Source organism: Zingiber officinale, chromosome 7B (assembly GCF_018446385.1).
Source record: "Zingiber officinale cultivar Zhangliang chromosome 7B, Zo_v1.1, whole genome shotgun sequence".
Lineage (NCBI taxonomy): Eukaryota > Viridiplantae > Streptophyta > Magnoliopsida > Zingiberales > Zingiberaceae > Zingiber > Zingiber officinale.
The window spans coordinates 90,903,815-90,923,991 of NC_055999.1; the positions used below are offsets into that span (position 1 = coordinate 90,903,815).

Here is a 20,177-nt window from a genome sequence, read left to right on the forward strand (position 1 = left end):
GTATTATGTTGTGCGCGTGAATATAACTATTTGATTATCAATTTATGGATTCCATGCATGGACTTCCTTTCATCTCAGTTTAATCACCATGTCTTTTAAAAAATCAAAATTGCTTTTAATAATACCTTTTGACTTTCATTAATTCATATATGTCAGCAAAGACCGTAACAAATATCATGCTAAGAAATAGCCAAAGAAATCATCCATCTAATCTTGGTTTTTCTTTGCATTCTTGCATTAAGTTCTTCACGTGGTATTCCAATCAGATTTATGGGAGTAATCATAGCAGCTTTAGGAATTGATAACCTTCCAGCAACCAGATTGAAATGAGAATTTTGTTATGAGATCTAGTACTTGATCTATACTTCTATGTATCTTATACTTGTGATAAATATGAAGTCATGTTTTTACTTTGAAATGTTAATTGTGGACTGGCTACCATGCTATGCTTCATGGAGTGATGTCAATATCCTTGTAAAGAAAAATACACATAAACTATTTTAGCTGACCATTGCTCACATTGTTGTATTATGTTCTGCAATTGTTGTTGATGGTAATACTGTTGAATGGTTGGACAGAGTTCAAAACTGGGGAACCAGTGTTGAATTGGACAACAAGAAAAAGGGTGGCGCTAGGTACTGCACGTGGATTAGAGTACCTTCATGAACATTGCAATCCTAAGATAATACACCGTGATGTTAAAGCTGCTAATGTCTTACTCGATGAGGACTTTGAGGCTGTAGTAGGCGATTTTGGCTTAGCAAAATTGGTAGATGTGAGGAAGACATCTGTGACAACTCAAGTTCGGGGAACTATGGGTCACATAGCACCTGAATATTTATCCACTGGCAAATCATCTGAGAGGACAGATGTATTTGGTTATGGAATTATGCTTCTTGAACTTGTCACTGGACAACGTGCAATAGATTTTTCTCGCTTGGAGGAAGAAGATGATGTTTTATTGCTTGACCATGTGAGCATACTTATCTTGGTAAACATAATTTATTTATTTATTCGATAATATCTTAATGGCATCAGAAATTTGATATTGTTTTCCATCTTAAGATTTAGTCATCTGATGATGTAACAAAGGTTACACATAAAATTCTTTCCAATAGAAAGTTGCAATGTGCAGTTATATTGGATTAAAAGGCTCCCTTTTCTATCCAACTAATCATTTTTAAAAATTTTGTTACTAGTTAATTTTAGCATTTATTAAGTATAAATCACTAGAAAATGTAAATCAGGTAATTATCTACTCGTAGATGTAATCCATCCATTGGTATATGGAGAGCAGGGCTTGTACTATATTTATCCATATAAGCCCACTTGATTTTTGGGCTGGATGTTAAGGGATTAGGCAGCTAATATTTTCTAGCAGGCTCCAATATCGTGCTGCTTGATAGATTTATACACAATATTATATGTTGTCCTTTTCCGCTCGAGCATATAATTGCTTTTATTTGATTGATCACCAATGGTTTTTAGAGAGTTTTGATGTTCTTATACTGAGATTGTAGCGTTTACTTTTTGCCCAAGAGAATGCAAATCATCAAGTTTCTAGTATTCACTCTGTCCTATGGTTCAATGTTCTTAAGCTAAACTGGTCAATGAACTGGTGTGGCCATGGATTCTACAATTCAGTTGCTCATTGTTGAATTAAAAAAAAAAATACAAATATCATTAGTAACACTAGAAGAGAAGGCTAACTTAGTCATGTAGTTCTGGGTTTGTACTTCCTGGTTTAGGGTTCAGGGCTTGAATCGGACTGGCTTGGGGAAAAGTTCCCTCATGAACCAATTCAATTGGCCAGTTCAGTCTGGTTTCAGAGTACTGGTGCGATATGATGCTAAACTCTTTCTAATAACTTAGTCAAGTTGATATGTGGAAATTAAGGTTCTTACACTTCTTGAGGCATTGATGGATTTGTCTGTATAGTCAGTCTTTCCTAAATCATTTCAGTAGTTTGATCTTGGATACAAGTTATGCTTCTTTTCCTCTTGTATCATATAAATGTTGCGGACTGTTATTTCTAGTTCGAGGTGAAGTTAGGAGTAATATCACTAGTGGTCTAAGCCACTTCACTGCATATTTTGGTTTCTTATGCAGGTGAAGAAGCTACAAAGAGAGAAACGTTTGGGTGACATTGTTGACAGAAATCTCAATAATGAATATGATGGTCAAGTTGAAATGATGATCCAAGTTGCTCTTCTTTGCACTCAAGCATCACCAGAGGACCGCCCCACCATGTCTGAGGTGGTGCGGATGCTTGAAGGAGAGGGTCTGGCTGAGAGATGGGAAGAGTGGGAGCAAGTAGAAGTGACCAGAAGGCAAGAATATGAAAGGATGCAGAGAAGGTTTGGTTGGGGAGAAGATTCTTTGTACAACCAAGATGCGATCGAACTGTCCTGTGGAAGATGACATAAGATTATGAAGTAGGGATGCAAAAAGACTCGTATGCTGAAGTCTTTTACTCTGTTTTTTCCTCTTGTGTTTTGAGAGATGGTTCTTGCATTTGGTTTAAACTCAAGATGTCCGTTTGTCAATTTTCGCAACTGAATTCGCACTCGGAAAGGGTGAAGACTTGTGTAAATATCCTGGAGTAGGTATTTCTCAATATCAATAAGTAGCTGATGGTATCACTTTCGAATCATTGGATGAGGAGATATATGCTAAAGTTGTCCATCTTTTTGTTTTCAAAGAGGTAATCTTGCGCTTCGTTGATCTAAAAACTAAACTGAATCAAGGAACTGCCACCTCAAGTTGGGGGCGGGACTATCCGTTTAACTATTGAAGGATATGAAGTATGCAAAGGAAATACTGGAATCCACTTGATTTGGGTACGTTCCCTCTTGGCGCTTTAGATTGGTAGAAGGTGGTCCAAGTCAGGGGGCATTTTGCTGCAGATTGTTGATCAGGAACAAGCTCACCTTGCAAAAGCTATTGTGTTTGACGCGCCATTGGATGATCGAGTCAATCCGACATTACATAGATGCTAGAAATAGCCAAGTCGTAAATAGTATCAGTGGATTCAAGTGTTCTTACTAATTTGGAGCCGTGCAGGTGTGAGCCATGTTATGAATCTACTGTAGTTGCAGGTAACTAGGGCTATGCATTTTGTTCCACCTTAGAAGGTGAAGACGAAATATACTCCGATCCTAAGCTTCCAACTCCCAAAAGCCTTTTGAGACCATTAATTCACAATCAATATGATGCTTTCCAATTTGCTATCGACCCATTTTAGTACATCCAATCCAAACATTGAAGGCTTCCAACTAAAAGTCGAAGGTTTAAAGACCTTGAATGCGAAGTTGGTGTGAGACATCTTGTGATTAAAGAGTATTTGTTAGGACTAAGTTTGGTCTTTGCGTTAAGATATTTTGACCATAAATGTGCTAGACATAAACCTATGCTGCTATAAGTAGTTGGATCATGGGAATAGTTGGGCGACACCTTTTGTTTAGTCTCTTTATCCAAGTGTTCTTCATACATACATCATACCTCTCAATTCCCACTTAACATCGTCTCTAGCTCAGCTTAAAAAGAATGACTTTTGTGAAATTTTCAATAGGGGATCATGTAAAGACCGGATATGTTAGTTCTTGCCTATCAGATTAGTTTAAGCAACAGAAATAATAAATATAAATACAAAAATAAACAAAGACAAGGGACACTATTGATTTATTTGGTTCACACCCTCAAGGTACTACGTCCAAGGCTTGTGTACGGAATGTTGTTTATTAAATTTCTCTTTTTGCAGATAAACCTTTTACACAATTTATGATAATCTAAGCACAATTAAGGTAAAAAATAAAATCACATAAATAAATTAAATACAAATAGAATGATGATCGATCCAAAAGTGTTGTTCCTCGATTGCAAAACTTTTAGAGCCTTTCTTGAGTACAAAATGGAGAGGATTGAAAGTTGATGGCTTTTCAATGTTTTCTGAGTCTCGGTCTTGAGGTCTTTTTATAAGATTTTCTTGATCGACTGATCAATCATGTTCGATATCAAAATCTAATCCTTCTCAATCTGTTGTTTGAATATGTTTTCAGTCTACTGATCTACACTAACGATTGATCAATCATAATGGTGTCAATTTCCCGTCCAGGTTTGTTTGCCAATCAGATTGACATCTCACTCAATTAGCGATTAGATTTGTATTGTGTTGACCAATCAATACTACATGTCGACTGATTTTACCTTCGATCTTATCTTTAGCTACGCAGCATGGTCCACTCATTTGATGTCATGTTGACTCAATTTGCCACCTCAGGCCTCGATCGTCCGAACCCACTTGTTCAGCACTCGAAATGTTTGTTCAACCAATCATACCTTTCAGTTGACCGTAAAATCTATTTCCAGTAAAATAAAGTTAGTATAACAAATAAAGTAGTCCTTCAAAATAGTATTAGCAACAGTATACTTTGGTCTACAAAATATACTAATTTGGTTGACCGGAAACTTTATTTTAGTCACCCAAAATTTCTCTGGTCACGTTTACTTGGAGTTTAGTCCTCTAAGACTTCTGATTATATAGGGTTTATTTCCTTTGAGTTTTTCCTTTTTCAAGTATTCGATTATCTTTGATTTACTTTGACTTTTTTCTTTACCAGACATTCAGTTAACCTCGACTTGTTTAGTCTTTTACTTGTCTAAATCAATCTTGACCTGACCTATTAGGGCTTCTCACTTATGCCTAAGTCAACTTTGATCTATTAAGACTTCTTACCAATTGTCAAGCATCCGGTCATTTTTGACTTGCTTGAACTTTTTCACTTACTTTTAATATCCGATCAACCTTGATCTGTTTAGGTCAATTCTTAGTCAATTTTGATCGAATAGATATATTATCAAACATCGAAATCCTAAGACAGATTACACTAATAATCTCTCCTTTTTAATATTTGATATTATATTTAAATTAAACTATATATATATATATACACATTCTTTGAAAAATAACCGCTTAGCTTTTTATTTCTCACACTCTCTCTTTCTCATTGTTTTCTTCTTATTATTCTTTCTCTATCTTTCATTTCTTCTCACATCTCTTTTATCTATCTTTCTTCATCCTTAAATTTTTAAGTATTTTGAAAATCTTATTCAAATTCATTTTCAAAGTTATTTCAAAAAGCCTTTTTCAAAAATAACTTTTAAGATATTTTTAAAAATCTTTGTAGAAAAGATTTAAAATATATTTAAAAAAATCTCAAAAAACAATTTGTTAAAGAAATTTTAAAAGAAAATTTGAAAATAACTTTAAAATATATATTTTTTTAAAAAAATCTTTAAAGATATTTTGAAGGAAAAACACATTTTCAAATATTTTTTCTAAACTTATGTCAATTTAATTTTAAAAATTCCCCTTGGAAAAATTGCTCTTTCAATAGGGTCTCCCCCTTAACTTGATACTTCCTTAGGACATCCTTGTCAACCACAAGAAAGAAAAACCTATGTGTCTAAGGGTTTTTGGAGATTATGGTTGACATAAGGACTTAGGTGTTGGTTAATAATTTCCATTTCCTAAGGTGTATATATATATATATATATATACACACACACTCAATCAAGCATGAAATTTATTAAATATTATTTTGTGAATCACTATTTTAAAAATAATTTTAAGAAAATAATCCTATAGATTTTAAAAACCTTTTCAAAATATTTTTCAAAATTATTGTCCTAATGTCTCACCCATTCTTATGTGTCTTAGTACATACAATACATAGTAGCCTTATAATTATTTTGAGATGGATATTGTTCAATTTTAATTGATTAGTTGATTTTATTTCTAAAGAGGTTTGATCTTGTTTTGATTTAAACTTAGCTTTGGGTCCACCAAAAAAGTATTTTCATAATGAAATTCCAGGCTGTGATGAGTCATATATAGTGAATATTATTAAAGTAATCACGTTCCTTAGATAAAGTTTTTCCAAAATATTTTATCCAAGGAATTTAATACTAAGTCTTAGTCAATTGGCTTAAATTGGGCTAAGGTACCTTCAACTAGATCCACAAAGATGATTATACTAGGTAAAATACTTATGAATTAGTCTAGACATGTATTAGTAGAGCTTCCTTAACCTACTAGCATCCCAATCCTCTCCGTTATCATTGATCAAGATAAAACCCCTTTACCCTATATTTGCCCTATCTATCCCGTTCTAAGATAAACAAGTAATAACATGGTTAGAATGGATGACATGACATAATTAAGCATTTCATATGGTAATTAATTCCAAATATGCATGAATATGACAAATATGTAATTTGTTAAGAAAATCAATCAAACAAATCATAATTAAAATACTTTATATTTAATAATATATCAAATACTCAATTTAATATATTTCATATTAACTCTCGAATGTGTCAACTCACTTTGATATATTTTTATTAATTTGTTGTTTCTTTGAGTATGATTAATTAATTGGTTCCATAATCAAAGGTATTTGATTATAAGATGATTTTTGTGGTTTAAATTCTTCATTTTGATTTAACTTAGAATTGTAACCCAAGCTTAGTTTGTAAAATTATTAATAATCTTTTCTAGTTCATCATTTTTTTTCAATTTTTTTTGAAACACCATAATTTTGAATTTTTAGAGTTAAAACTATTTTTAAAAAAAATTTAAAAATTTAAAAATTTAAAAATTAATATTTTGGATTTCTAATTTTTGAAATGATTTTCTAAATTTTTAACTTTAATTCAGAATTTTTAATATTTTTAAAATTCAAATCATGATTTTTAAAATTCGAAGACCTATTTTCTGAATTTTTGAAAAATAATTTCAATTTTTTTTGTTTTTCTTAAATTCTGATTAATCTGATTATTCTTATTATTCTTGATTAAATTTTGATTATTATTAATTAAATTCGAATTATTTATTTATTTTTTGATTTGAATTAATTAATTCTGAATTATTAATTAAGTTATTGATTGATATTTAGATCATCGATTTGATCAAGGTCTAGATAATCATTTTGATTGAACGGGTCGAGATTTTGATTGATGTGATCAATATTTGTATTGAATCGATCAAAGTTTAGTTTAAACAGATTAAGATTTTGGTTAAATAGATTATTATTTAAATCTAAATTATTTAAATTAATCAAATTATTAGATTTATCATATATATCAAAAAGATCTAAAACTAAATAAGAATAAAAATTAAATTATTACTACTAGCATGTATTCCAAAAGTTAATTTTCATATAACTTAAAATTACTAACCTTAATGGCTTCCCCTATCCTTAAATCTCCTCTATAGACAGTGGTTTTTATAGTATCCATCTTTTTACACTTGAAGCATGTGATGTACTCCTTCTCTTTTCCAATTCTTATTATTGATTTCTCTTTTACTATCGGTTGTGCAGATCGAGTCTTATAAATAGGACATCTATTTTTATAGTGTTATCTTTCTTGCACTTAAAGTATATTATATGAAATTTAAGTTTAAATCAACACTTTTACCTTTTGTGCCTTCGTTAAGATTCTCCCCCTCAATCTCTAGCAAAGTCGACTCTGGTTCAGCTTGGTCTTTGAGCTGATTCTCCCTAAGCATGTCTTCTAACTTTGAAAGTTCCTCATCGATCAATCGAGCACACAGATCGTGTGCACTTTTATATTTTCCTAATCTAAACATAATATTATTAGGCAAAACTTCTAACATTAAGTTTGTTTCCTTTAAGTTTGCCTTTGGTTTATTAGATGATTTCTTCAATACCACCCAATTGTTGAAGCCGTTCATCAACAAAATCTTGGACACAAACAATCTAATGTCGGAGATTTATGAGTATTAGTTGAATTTAAGCTACACTGAATTAAATTCAACTTACAGTCGAAATGACCTGAGCGGATAATCTCAGGCTGCCAGCAGGGGCTGGTTTTTGTAAAGTGCAGAGCGAAAGACCAGGTCTACAGAGAGGAAGACCAGCAGAGCGGAAGACCAGGTCAGTAGAGCAGAAGACCAGATATGCAGAGCGGAAGACCAGGTCTGCACTTGATCTGGCAAAAGACAGATCGGGTGAGGAGACTGGCCAACCGAGAAAACTGACCGTGGCCTACGAGAGTCGCAGTTTCCTTGAAACAGATTCGCCCACCTCCGGCTGTGCTTCGAGGCTTACAAGGGTCGTCTGTTTCCCAGGATACAACGGTAGACCGTGAATCCGACCAAGCACTGGTGGTCACGGCGAACTGAGTGGCACCCGATTGCTATCACGGGCATTCCGCCGAGCAGGAGCTGCACGACAGAGGAGGAAGAAAATGGAGAGCCTTTGCTATGCTGTGTGCATAACCCTTTGCCTGTAGTCACAACCTCCTTTTATAGGAGCTCAAATGAACGACAAAATTAATGATCATTACTCACCAAGCTACGAAATGTCCTGCATTAATCTTCCTTTAATGCATCCGCTACACAAGTAGCAAAAAGATTTATGTGGCAAAATGTTGGCTGTTCCACTAGGGCGAATTTTGCCCCGACCAGTCCGACATTCGTGTGCGCAGGTCGCGCTCGCACATGTGTCAACTTGGTTCAGTGGAAATCCGGACCCTGGATTTCCACCCCCCCTTCGCACCCACGAGTGAGAGAGAGCCTCTCCCCATGTATTTGTGTCACACCCCCAAAGGAGTCTCTGCCAGACAAAACTCCGACAACATCTCCCCTGTACCGGTGACAATATGAAGCATCACTACAAACAAAATATACATCAGCCACATGCGGCTGGAATATATACACAACCACGCAGTTAATAATCTCAGCTTACACGGTTGGACAAATATAACAACAACTACGCAGTTATATATATACAACGAATAACCCACTCGGCTGCATTAAAAACCAACACAGCGGAAAACGATAACGGAAAGCCCAATACAACACAATCAACACATTGCTAGCCGGCTAGACTTTATACAACAACCACAACAACAAATACAACAACACATCAAATACAGCAATTACCAAATACAAGTAAAACATATACAAAACCTAAAACGGTCTTCAGATGTGACGTAGGATCCGGCAGACAAGATACTCCGAGCGACACCAACCAACTACAAGCTACCTGAAAACATAAATGTATACATGCGGTGGTGAGTATAGGTAACTCAGTGGGTAATAGACAAGATAGTGCATGGTCCATAAACAAACATGGAGATCACAAGTATACAGTCTCAGTAGGGAATAAAGAACATGATCATACTATCATAATCAATGCACCTAAACATATCTGACATAATAACCTGACATATAAACTGTACAAACCACAACTAACATAATGACAGATACATACCCAATCTGGAATCGACACATGGTACAATGATCAGTAAACTCACCGGATCTGCAACAGATATACCCGTGACACCTGTGCAATATAAATACGACTGCATATACATGTAAAATAAATGACATGTATGCAGCATGACAACCATATGCAACAATCACATATCAAACAAGTGCAACATATCACAATCACATGCAACTAGTATCTACTAGGCATGTATGCAAATATAACCCCCCAGATGCACCGTGCATCATATGTAAAAGTGCATGCATGCTCCATGGTCACCCCCGCTACCTCTCCAGACACCACGCCCCCTGTATGACTAAGAGGCTTGGGTCTGTGACGACTGTACTACCCTCCAGCCCACTATATAGTGGTCGAGGCGGACAGTCCACTAGTAGCTATCTAGCTACATAGCATCAGGGTCCCTGACTGCTCACAATGCCGGATCTCACAAAACCTCGTGACCGGGTGGCATGACAGGACTAGCGGCAACTACTCCAGCTACCACTACCCATGAGTGGCCGAGTGTGCGACGCTATTCCCAAACCAACTGATGACTCTCTCAACCACAAGGGAGACAATGGTCATCAGATGCAATGAATGATGAACATGATATATATATATATATATATATATATATATATATATATATATATATATATATATATATATAATCATCATCCATGCAACAACCTCAAACCTCATAAATACCTCCAATATAAGTATAATCATCATGATACCTCCACGTATCCCACCAAATATATGTACACACTATATATGTATAATCAACCAAAAATCTCCAATAATCCCACCAGACACATACACACAAAATACAAGTACAATCAACATGTATCCTCCAGTAAAAACACAACAGACATGTGTATATACCCCAAACATACAATCAACACAACTCCTCCAAAAGTACACGACAAATACGTATGTACACACCACATGTAAATGCACGGTCAACAAGATGACTCCTATAACACATACCCACCTATGTACAGTCCACATCATAAACCCAATCAGCATGGGAATACCAACAACCCGACAATCCCTACAAGACATACTCTACACGTGTAATCACAACAGAGTAGATATTAAGAGTCGAGACTGTATATGAATTAAATAGATCATCACAAGGGTCAAGCATAAGTATCATGCAGGAAAAACAGCAATCGATCATGATATAAGATAAAGTAGCCTAATTCATCCAATAATAACCATGCACTAAGTACAAGAAAATCTACATAGAGGCCAAGGAAGAAATACCCGCCTTAAATGTAGATCGTGCCAAGTAATCCCGAGTCAAGACACTCGTCCTGAATCCAAGTCCTGAAGCAGTCAATATATTTATATTTTATTTAGCTAATTTCATATGAATTAAATAGCTAAATAAAATCCCTAATCCAATAGGATCACTCCAATCAAATCTAACCACTAACTAATCCCCCAAAACAACACCTCATATTAATCCAATAACAAATCCATCTCTTAATTACCAATCCACCACATAACGACACATTCTAAAACCTATATCAATATATCTATGGATCGAATCTGTGCTTACCATGAAAACCAACTTTAACAACCCCCTTCTTTCAATCCTTAGCTAAAGAAAGATCACACAGCAAATCAAGAGTCCTAAATCCGAATTGGATGATTTCTCCATCACTCTCAACTGAAGAGGTTCACCGTCGAAGTCATTTGGCCACTGCCATCCAAACAATCACCCTAAATCAGATATAAATTTATATCAACCTCAACAACATTTAATTACATAGATTTGAACGAAAAGATCCAATTAGATAATGTTACCTAATCGGAATGCATCACATACTCAGCAATACACAGCAACCCCAATAACTTCACCAAAATTGCCTTCTGATCACCAAGAAAGGACCAGCATTGAATCTTGAGCAGCATGATGATCAAAATAGATGTCCAGTGGTTGCAACAAGCCACAAGTAGCCAAAACCTATCCGTTGTCAACTTCTTGATGAGGGCAGCACAACTGGAGTAAGACCATAGTCACCGGCATCAATTGACCGGAGTGGAGGGGTCCGATCTAGGGCACAGGTGCGTAAGGAATAGGGCGACGGCTAGCCATGGCGATCGGAGTTAGCAACTGCCCGCATTGGGGCTCAGTGGTCAGTACCAGCGCAAGAAGGAGATGGATTGGAGAAAGGCTCAAGAAACCCACCCTTGTCTCCGGCTCGCGCGCATAGCTTTCGGTGAGCACTAGAGGTCCGCAACTAGGGCTGGTGCCGATCTACACGTCGGTTGGTGGTGCACAAAAGGGGAATCGGTCACTCTCGCCGGAGGCCGAAGAAGGGCCATTAGCGACCAGATCTGCGCCGACGGATGCTCCGCTAATCGGCGTCGAAGGATGCTCCGTTGATCGATGCTGAAGGCGTGATGAAGGCATCACCGCGCGCGAGAGAGAGAGAGAGAGAGAGAGAGAGAGAGAGAGAGAGAGAGAGAGAATGGAGGCTTGGTCGAGGCACGCTAGAGGAGAAGACGCTGCCAGCGGTGAGCTCACGGCGATCGACGATCGGCGATCCGGCGAGGAGAAATCGAGAGAGGGAGGCTCGGGAGGAAAGAAACTCGCTCGGAGAAAGAAATCGGAGGAGAAATGAGAAGAAATCGAAAAAAAATCAATTAAATACCTAGGTTTAGTTTAATTAAACCCAAAGCTCCCTCCTAATCAACTCCCAATTAATTTGGGTATACTGAATAGGTCTCCATCTGTACCCCGAATCCATCCCCTCAAAACGGGTCATACAGACTCCGTTTAAATCCTGAAAAATTCTAGAAAAATCCAATAAGATTTTTCATCCAATATCATTTATCATTTAAATTTTCCAGTATCTTACAATTTGTTCACAACTTCAATGTATGTGAATTAATATAAACCAACAAAAGTACCTTGAAACTTCCAATGTGGGACTAAAGTTCCATTCACAATGGAGCCTCTTTCCTATTCCATTTATTCTCCATTCACTTATTCAACAATCCCCCACATGAATGGAGATAGGGTAAGTGATAACATTCAGCAGTTGAGTTAAGTATATGATTGGTAGGTTTTACCCTTTGAACATTCCCTTGTGAAGATTTGGTTGCTTACTGGCTGATAGTAGGCACGATGTCCTTGAACTATACTGTCGTCTGTGTAAGCAGTGACAAATCTCACCCAAGACTCTCCTTGATACAACTCAGTTCTCATGAGTGTGTTCGTTCTTGGCCATGAACACACCTGGTTCTGTGAGAAGCTCTAAGAATTGTGCCTCCAATTCTCTTCGAAGCGGCCCCACTTCTTTCTCACATAGGTGATTCCTCAAGAGTTGTCATCTACTCTTCTTGATCATTAAAAGCCCATCGGCTTACCCTGGTCTAGTCACTGTTTCATTGAGCTATCCTCCTACAGTGTGTCTAGTAGTGCAGATTAGTTGTCCCTTTGAACCTAGTTCTTGGGATCTCCAGTCAGCATATGTTGGGTATCCTCTGCACTGATCGCTGACAACGACATCAAGCCCATTCCTCTTGATGAGCTTGCAACTAACTCTCGATTTAACCCCTTGGTTAGCGGATCCGCTAGGTTATCTTTTGACTTCATATAGTCAACATTGATAACTTCCATTGAGAGTAGTTGTCTAATGGTATTATGTCTGCGACATATATGTCTAGACTTACCATTATACAGATGGCTTTGTGCTCGATCGATTAGTGATCACAATGTATGCAAATCGCCGGCACTAGTTTCAGCCATCATGGAATATCTTCTAAGAATTGTCGTAGCCATTCAGCCTCTTCACCACATTTGCCAAGAGCTACAAACTCAGATTCCATCGTGGATCTGGTTATTATGGTTTGCTTAGAAGATTTCCAGGAAATGACTGCACCTGCTAGAGTGAAGACATATTCACTCGTAGACTTAGAGTCTTTTATATCAGATATCCAACTCGCATCACTGTATCCTTCGATCACAGTAGTATATCTTGTATAGTGCAGTCCATATTCACGAGTATACCTCAAGTACCTCAGTACTCTTGTTATCCCTTTCCAGTGCTCAACATCGGGATTACTCGTGTATCTACTCAGTTTGCTTACTACGTAGGCCAAGTCTGGTCATGTACAACTCATTAAGTACATCAGACTTCCAATTACTCGAGAGTACTCTATTTGAGAGATACTTTCACCTTGATTTTTCGATAGATGTTGACTCGTATCTATCGATGTTCGTACCAACGTAGTATCACCCTTGGTGAATTTCTCAAGAATCTTGTCCACGTAATGGGACTGACTAAGAACAAGTCTTTTTGTCGTTCTAAGAATTTTGATTCCTAGAATCACATTAGTTAGACCCATGTCTTTCATGTCAAATCTTGAGTTCAACATGTCTTTAGTGGATTTGATTATCTTATCATTACTCCCAATGATAAGTATGTCATCTACATAGAGGCACAAGATGACATAGTCACTCTCTGTGGCTTTCATGTAGACACATTTATCACATTCATTGATCTTGAATCCACATTCCTTCATGGCATTATCAAATTTTTCATGCCATTGCTTTGGTGCTTGTTTCAAGCCATATAATGACTTCACCAATCTACAGACCTTGTTTTTCTGTCCTGGTATAGAAAACCCCTCAGGTTGGTCCATGTAGATTTCCTCTTCTAAATTCCCGTTTAGAAAGGCTATTTTTACATCCATTTGATGTATTTCGAAATTCCATAGAGCAACAATAGCCAACAATACTCTAATGGAAGTTATTCTTGACACCGGAGAGTATGTATCGAAGTAATCAAGGCCTTCTCGTTGTCGATATCCTTTGATTATCAATCTGGCCTTGTATTTATCGATCGTACCATCTGATTTCATTTTTTTCTTGAAGATCCACTTACAACCTAGTGGTTTACTTCCCGAAGGAAGATTCACAAGTTCCCAAGTGTGATTTTGCAAGATAGATTCTATCTCAGATGCAATTGCCTCTTTCCAGTGAGGTCCATCAGAAGAGCCTACAGCTTCTGAGTAACTTCGAGGCTCACTCTCCAACATGAAAGTGATAAAATCCGATCCATAGGATTTTTCTACCCGAGATCTTTTGCTTCATCTAGGCTCAACCTCTACGGGTTCCTCGTCATCATCATCTTCTTCTTCGCCTTGTGTTTCATTTGCCCTTTTTGAGGAGCTAGCATCCTTTCGGGTCTTATACGGAAATACATGATCGAAGAACGAGGCATTTCTCGATTCGATTATCGAGTTCTTATGTATCTCCGGTATGTGTGACTCATACACACAAAATCTATACGCAGTGCTGTTTTGTGCATATCCAATAAATATGCAATCAATAGTCTTTGGTCCTATCTTAATCCTTTTCAGATCAAGCACCAATACTTTGGCAAGACACTCCCACATTCGTAAATATTTGTAGGACGGTTGTCTTCCATTCCACAACTCATAAGGGCTCTTATCTATTTTCTTCCGGGGCACCTTATTTAAAAGATAATTAGCTGTTAACACAACTTTCCCCCACATGGACTCTGGTAATCCAGAGCTCAATAGAAGAGTATTCATCATCTCCTTTAGAGTTCGATTCTTTCTCTCAGCAACTCCGTTTTGCTGAGGAGTATAAGGAGTTGTTGTTTCGTGTCTGATCCCATGTTCAGCACACAACTTAGCGAACGGTGACACATATTCACTGCCTCGGTCACTTCGAACCACCTTAATTTTCCTATTAAGTTGGTTTTCAACCTCATTCTTATAGAGGGCAAATTTCTCTATAACTCCATCCTTACTTTTGAGAAGATACACATAACAATATTTTGTGTTATCATCTACAAAAGTGATGAAGTATTTATTACCACCACGTGTTGGTGTATCTTTTAGGTCGCACACATCAGTGTGGATTAGGTCAAGTGGTTCATTACTTCTTTCAATATGTTGAAAGGATGACCTTGTCATTTTCGCTTCAACACAAATCTCACACTTGTGTTTTGGGTCAAGGTGGAATGTAGGTATGCTTTGCATATTAATTAATCTACGTAATACATCATAGTTAACATGTCCTAGTCTACCATGTCACAAACATGAAGACTCAAGCATATAAGTGGAAGAGCTTTCAGTTTTATTTATCTTAGGCCTAATCGCCATTACATTGAGCTTAAACAACACATCAGATACATAGCCCCTTCCTATAAACACTCCATTCTTGGACAATACAACTCTGTCCGACTCCAAGACAATGCGAAAGACATGCTTGCTTAACAATGATCCAGACACTAGATTCTTTCGAATCTCCAGAACATACAGCACATTGTTTAGAGTGAGATCCTTGCTCGAGGTCACTTCAGCACCACTTTTCCTTGGCCCATGATGTCCGAGGTTGCTGAGTTCCCCATGAACAGTTTGTCTCCAGTGACTTCCTTGAAGTTGTGGAGCAGCTCCTTGTTGCAGCACACATGTCTGGTGGCTCCAGTATCGATCCACCATTACCGCGGGTTTGAACTGATCAGGTTCAACTCAGAGACCACAATGCAGAGGTCATCCATTTCTAGTCCCTCGTTCAGGTTGGCCTCTTGCTTCTTCTTTAGCTTTCTGCACTCCGAAGATTTGTGACCCACTTTATCACAGTTGAAGCACTTCCCAGAGAACTTCTTCTTGCTGATACCTCCTATGGGTCCCATCTTGGAAGACTTGGGGTTCCGTTTCGATCTTTGACTGTGCTCGACCATGTTGGCTTTAATAGTAGCCTGAGAGAACAGTTTCCTCTTTGAACTCTTGCTGTCTTCTTCGATGCGAAGTCGAACGATGAGTTCCTCCACATTCATCTCCTTCCGCTTGTGCTTCAAGTAGTTCTTGAAGTCCTTTCAACCGGGAGGCAGCTTCTCAATGATAGCAACCACCTGGAAAGTTTCACTCAGAACCATCCCTTCTGAGTGGATCTTGTGTAAGATCACCTGAAGCTCCTGGACTTGGCTGATCACTGTCTTGGAGTCAACCATCTTGTAGTCCAGGAATCGACCCACGATGAACTTCTTTGCCCCTGCATCCTCCGTCTTGTATTTCTTGTTCAGGGACTTCCACAGCTCCTTAGCCGTTCTCTTCATGCTATACACAGCGTACAGCGAGTCGGCAAGGCAGTTGAGGATGTAGTTTCGACAAAGAAACTCAGAATGAGTCCATGCCTCCACTGTACTGATGGTCTACGCATCAGCATCCTCAGCTCATTTGGGAGGGTCCTCGGTCAAGAACCGATCCAGGTTGAGCGTGGTAAGTTAGAAGAGCATCTTCTACTGCCACCTCTTGAAGTTCAGTCCACTGAACTTCTCTGGCTTTTCCCCGTGGTTGATTGGCACAGTTCTAATCAGGGCGGAGGGGGCCTGCACGTGTTGAGTCTGTTGCACCTCAACATTCCGTTCCGTGACCATCTCAACAGAGTCGAATCTGTTTCAAGATTGTTGGACACAAACAATCTAATGTCGGAGATTTATGGGTATTAGTTGAATTTAAGATACACTGAATTAAATTCAACTTACAATACACTGAATTAAATTCAACTTACAGTCGAAATGATCTGAGCGGATAATCTCAGGCTGCCAGCAGGGGCTGGTTTCTGTAAAGTGTAGAGCGAAAGACCAGGTTTGTAGAGCGGAAGACCAGCAGAGCGGAAGACCAGGTCAGCAGAATGGAAGACCAGGTCAGCAGAGCGGAAGACCAGGTCAGCAGAGTGAAAGACCAGGTCAGCAGAGCAGAAGACCAAGGCAGGTCCGCAGAGCGGCAGACTAGAGAGGCAGGGCAGGTCTGCAGAGCGGCAGACCAGAGCAGCATACCAGAGCTGCAGGGCAGGTCTACAGAGCGACAGGCAAGAGCAGCAGATCAGAGAGCCAGCACATGTCTACAGAGCGGAAGACCAGAGTTGCAGGGCAGGTCTACAAAGTGGCAGACTAGAGCATTAGTACAAGTATGCAGAGCGGAAGACCAGGGAGGTAGAGCAGGTCTGTAGAGCGCCAGACCAGATCTGCAGAGCGGAAGACCAGGTCTGCACTTGATCTGGCAAAAGATAGATCGAGCGAGGAGACTGGCCGACCGGGAAAACTGATCGGGAAATCAGTGTTTCAAGCTGGAAGTCTGATCTACGGCTTGGGGGTTAAGTCGACCGATCCAAGCATTTGGTCGACCGATCTCGGTCAATTCTGACCCTGCACAGAAACTGTTAGAACTGTTCCCCTGTAAAACAGAGTTAGAATATAGCATATAATATATAAGTAAATAACTTGACAGTCTTAGGACTGTCTGGTTCTGACTTCGGATTTTCTATCGGAAACCCTAGGTCGAACCGACGCCTAATGTTCCCTCTTCAAGGGAACACGTCCTCACCTACTCCACTCAGGAGAAGTTACCTTTTGTCAGTTCAGTCCTCCAGACCGACTGGACTTTTGTTCGTCGCTCGAATCTTCCGGTCTTCATGCTGGACGCCCGCTCCACTACTCGTCCAGACTTCCAACTGGTTCACGACACTAGGATTTCCACCTAGGGTTACCACCCCCTAGGATTTCTCCCGAAGCTTCGACTCGCCAAGACTTTTCGCTTAGGATTACCACCCCCTATGACCTAGGGTTACCGCCCCTAGGATTTTTCCTTTACCTAACCGCAGTTAGGACTTTTCTTCACCTAGGGTTACCACCTCCTAGGACCTAGGGTTACCACCCCCTAGGGTTGTTCACCTGCCTAACCGTAGTTAGGACTTTCCTGAAAAACCTCATTCACACATATCAGATAATAAATAACTTTAACTTTGAATCCCTTTTCCATTATCAAAACTTGAGTTCGATCGTCGGATGCTTCTCGCACCAACATGTTCCATCCATGTGGGCTATTGTTTATTACTTGTGCGTCCTTGTGGCCTTGTATATAGGTTCCATATGGAAAATGCTATCCATTTACCGGGCAGGGACTCCCTTGGGGTGTGATACATGATCATGTCAATTTCACATCTAGGTTCATTTGTCGATTGGATCAACATCCTGCTCAATCCATGATCAGATTTGTGTTTGGTTGATCGATTAATAATACCAATCGACTGATCTTGCTTTTGATCTTATCTTCCGCCATGCAACATGGTCCACTCATCGATGCCATGTTGACTCAGCCTACCACTTTAGACCTTTCAATCACTTGAACTGTAAGGTCAACCATAAGTTCTATTTCCTGTAAGAAAAAGTTAGCACAACAAATAAATCAATCCTACAAAATATTATTAGCAACATTGTGCTTCAATTGACCAAATATGCTAGTTTGGTCGATCAAAAACGTTGTTTTGGTCACCCGAACCACCTCTACTTGACCTACTTGTCACACTTGCCTAGAGTTCACTCTTCCAAGACTTCTCGCTATTTAGGATTTACTCTCCTAGAGTTTTTTCTTTGCTAAGCATTTGGTCACTCTTGACCTATTTGGACTTTCCCCTTTGTCAAGCATCCAATCAATCTTGACTTACGTAATCTTTCACTTGCCTAGCTCAATCTTGACCCGTTAGGATTTCTCACTCATGACTAGGTCAACCTTGACTTGTTAAGACTTCTCATTCATGCCTAGGTTAACCTTGACTTGTTAGGTTTTCTTGCCAACTACCAAGCATCTGATCATACTTGACCTTCTTGAAAGTTTTGTATTTTGGAGTGCCCACACACAACCATTGATAGAAGGATCAAACTAGAAGGTTGTGGTTTCTATGAGAAAGCTACAAGAGGTTAGTTTTATTTTGGAATCCTTTTTTTTATTTAAATCTACATTGATTTATATTCATGTGTTCCATGATAATTATGTAATTAATTCCACTATAGTTCAATTCAATTGGGAAAAAGTAATTTAAATCATCGGAGTTGTTCTGGAGACTCACTAATGTTGGTGTAGACAACACCAATAATTGAACTTCTACTTTGATGTTTGGTAAATGGTTTAAAGTTAGACATTATGTATTTGATATGGGAGGTAAGTGTATAGGTCACTTTAGGAGGACAGAACATTAGGCATTAGAAGTCCTAGTGGATTGTGAGGATCGAACACTAGGCAGTGCAATCTTAATGGATCAGAGGACTAGACACAAGGTAGAGACTAGATGAATTGATATGGAAAAACACTTGATGGGTTAGTTTGATCGAACATCAAGCAAGGAAAGTTCTGGTGGATTAATTAGACACTATACAGAAGAAGAAGTTCAAATAGGTCAGCTAGACTAGATGCTTGACAAAAGGTAAGTAAAGGTAAGTTCCTGTAGTGAAGAGATCTAGTGAGGACATGTCCTCACTAAGGGGATGAACTTAGATGACAATCTAGTTAAGGGTTCTACTCAAATTTTAAAGGTGAGATTGAATAGTTGATTAACTGTCTAAAATAGAATCTACATATGTTATACTGTATATTATGCTAACTCAGTGTTGCAAGGTCCGGACAACCAGAAGGTAAGTCCGGTCGATCTGAAGCTGATGTAGTAGATGTCTAGATAAGCCTTAGAAGTTGACGTGATATGAAGTACTTATAAGTACCCCATCTTGATTTTGATGTGATTATCCGAGTTAAGTTAGGTCCTATATTATTTTGATGCCTTGTATCTAAGTGTGCAGGAGCTTAGAAATACAAGAAGTCGAGAGGAAGACGTAGTGAGTGAGAAGGATGGCACCGGAAGTGAGTCGACAGGCTAGGTGCATCAGAGGGATGAAAAGCTATGGAAGAGTACATCGGTGGGTGAGAAGGACGTGCGTAGAGTGTTCAAGGGACGAGAAGCCGAGGAGGAAGCTTGCTTGAGGAGAAAGTTGGAATTGAGTTCTATTGAGCTCAACTCCAGACGACTGGAGCATCACCTAAAGAAGAGCGATAAAA

General features: G+C 38.5%; 1 protein-coding gene across 4 annotated transcripts in view; it reads left to right on the forward strand.

Moving 5' to 3' along the window:
• LOC122006240 (LRR receptor kinase SERK2-like) overlaps positions 1 to 2,653 on the forward strand; it is a 52,291-nt gene extending 49,638 nt beyond the window's left edge. For all 4 annotated transcript variants that reach the window (XM_042561668.1, XM_042561667.1, XM_042561666.1 and 1 more), the window contains 2 exons: positions 579 to 973; positions 2,110 to 2,653. In XM_042561668.1, coding sequence (XP_042417602.1) covers positions 579 to 973; positions 2,110 to 2,421 — 707 coding nt within the window. In that variant the 3' untranslated portion in view covers positions 2,422 to 2,653. The remainder of the gene's footprint in view (positions 1 to 578; positions 974 to 2,109) is intronic.
• The last annotated feature ends 17,524 nt before the right edge of the window (positions 2,654 to 20,177 follow it).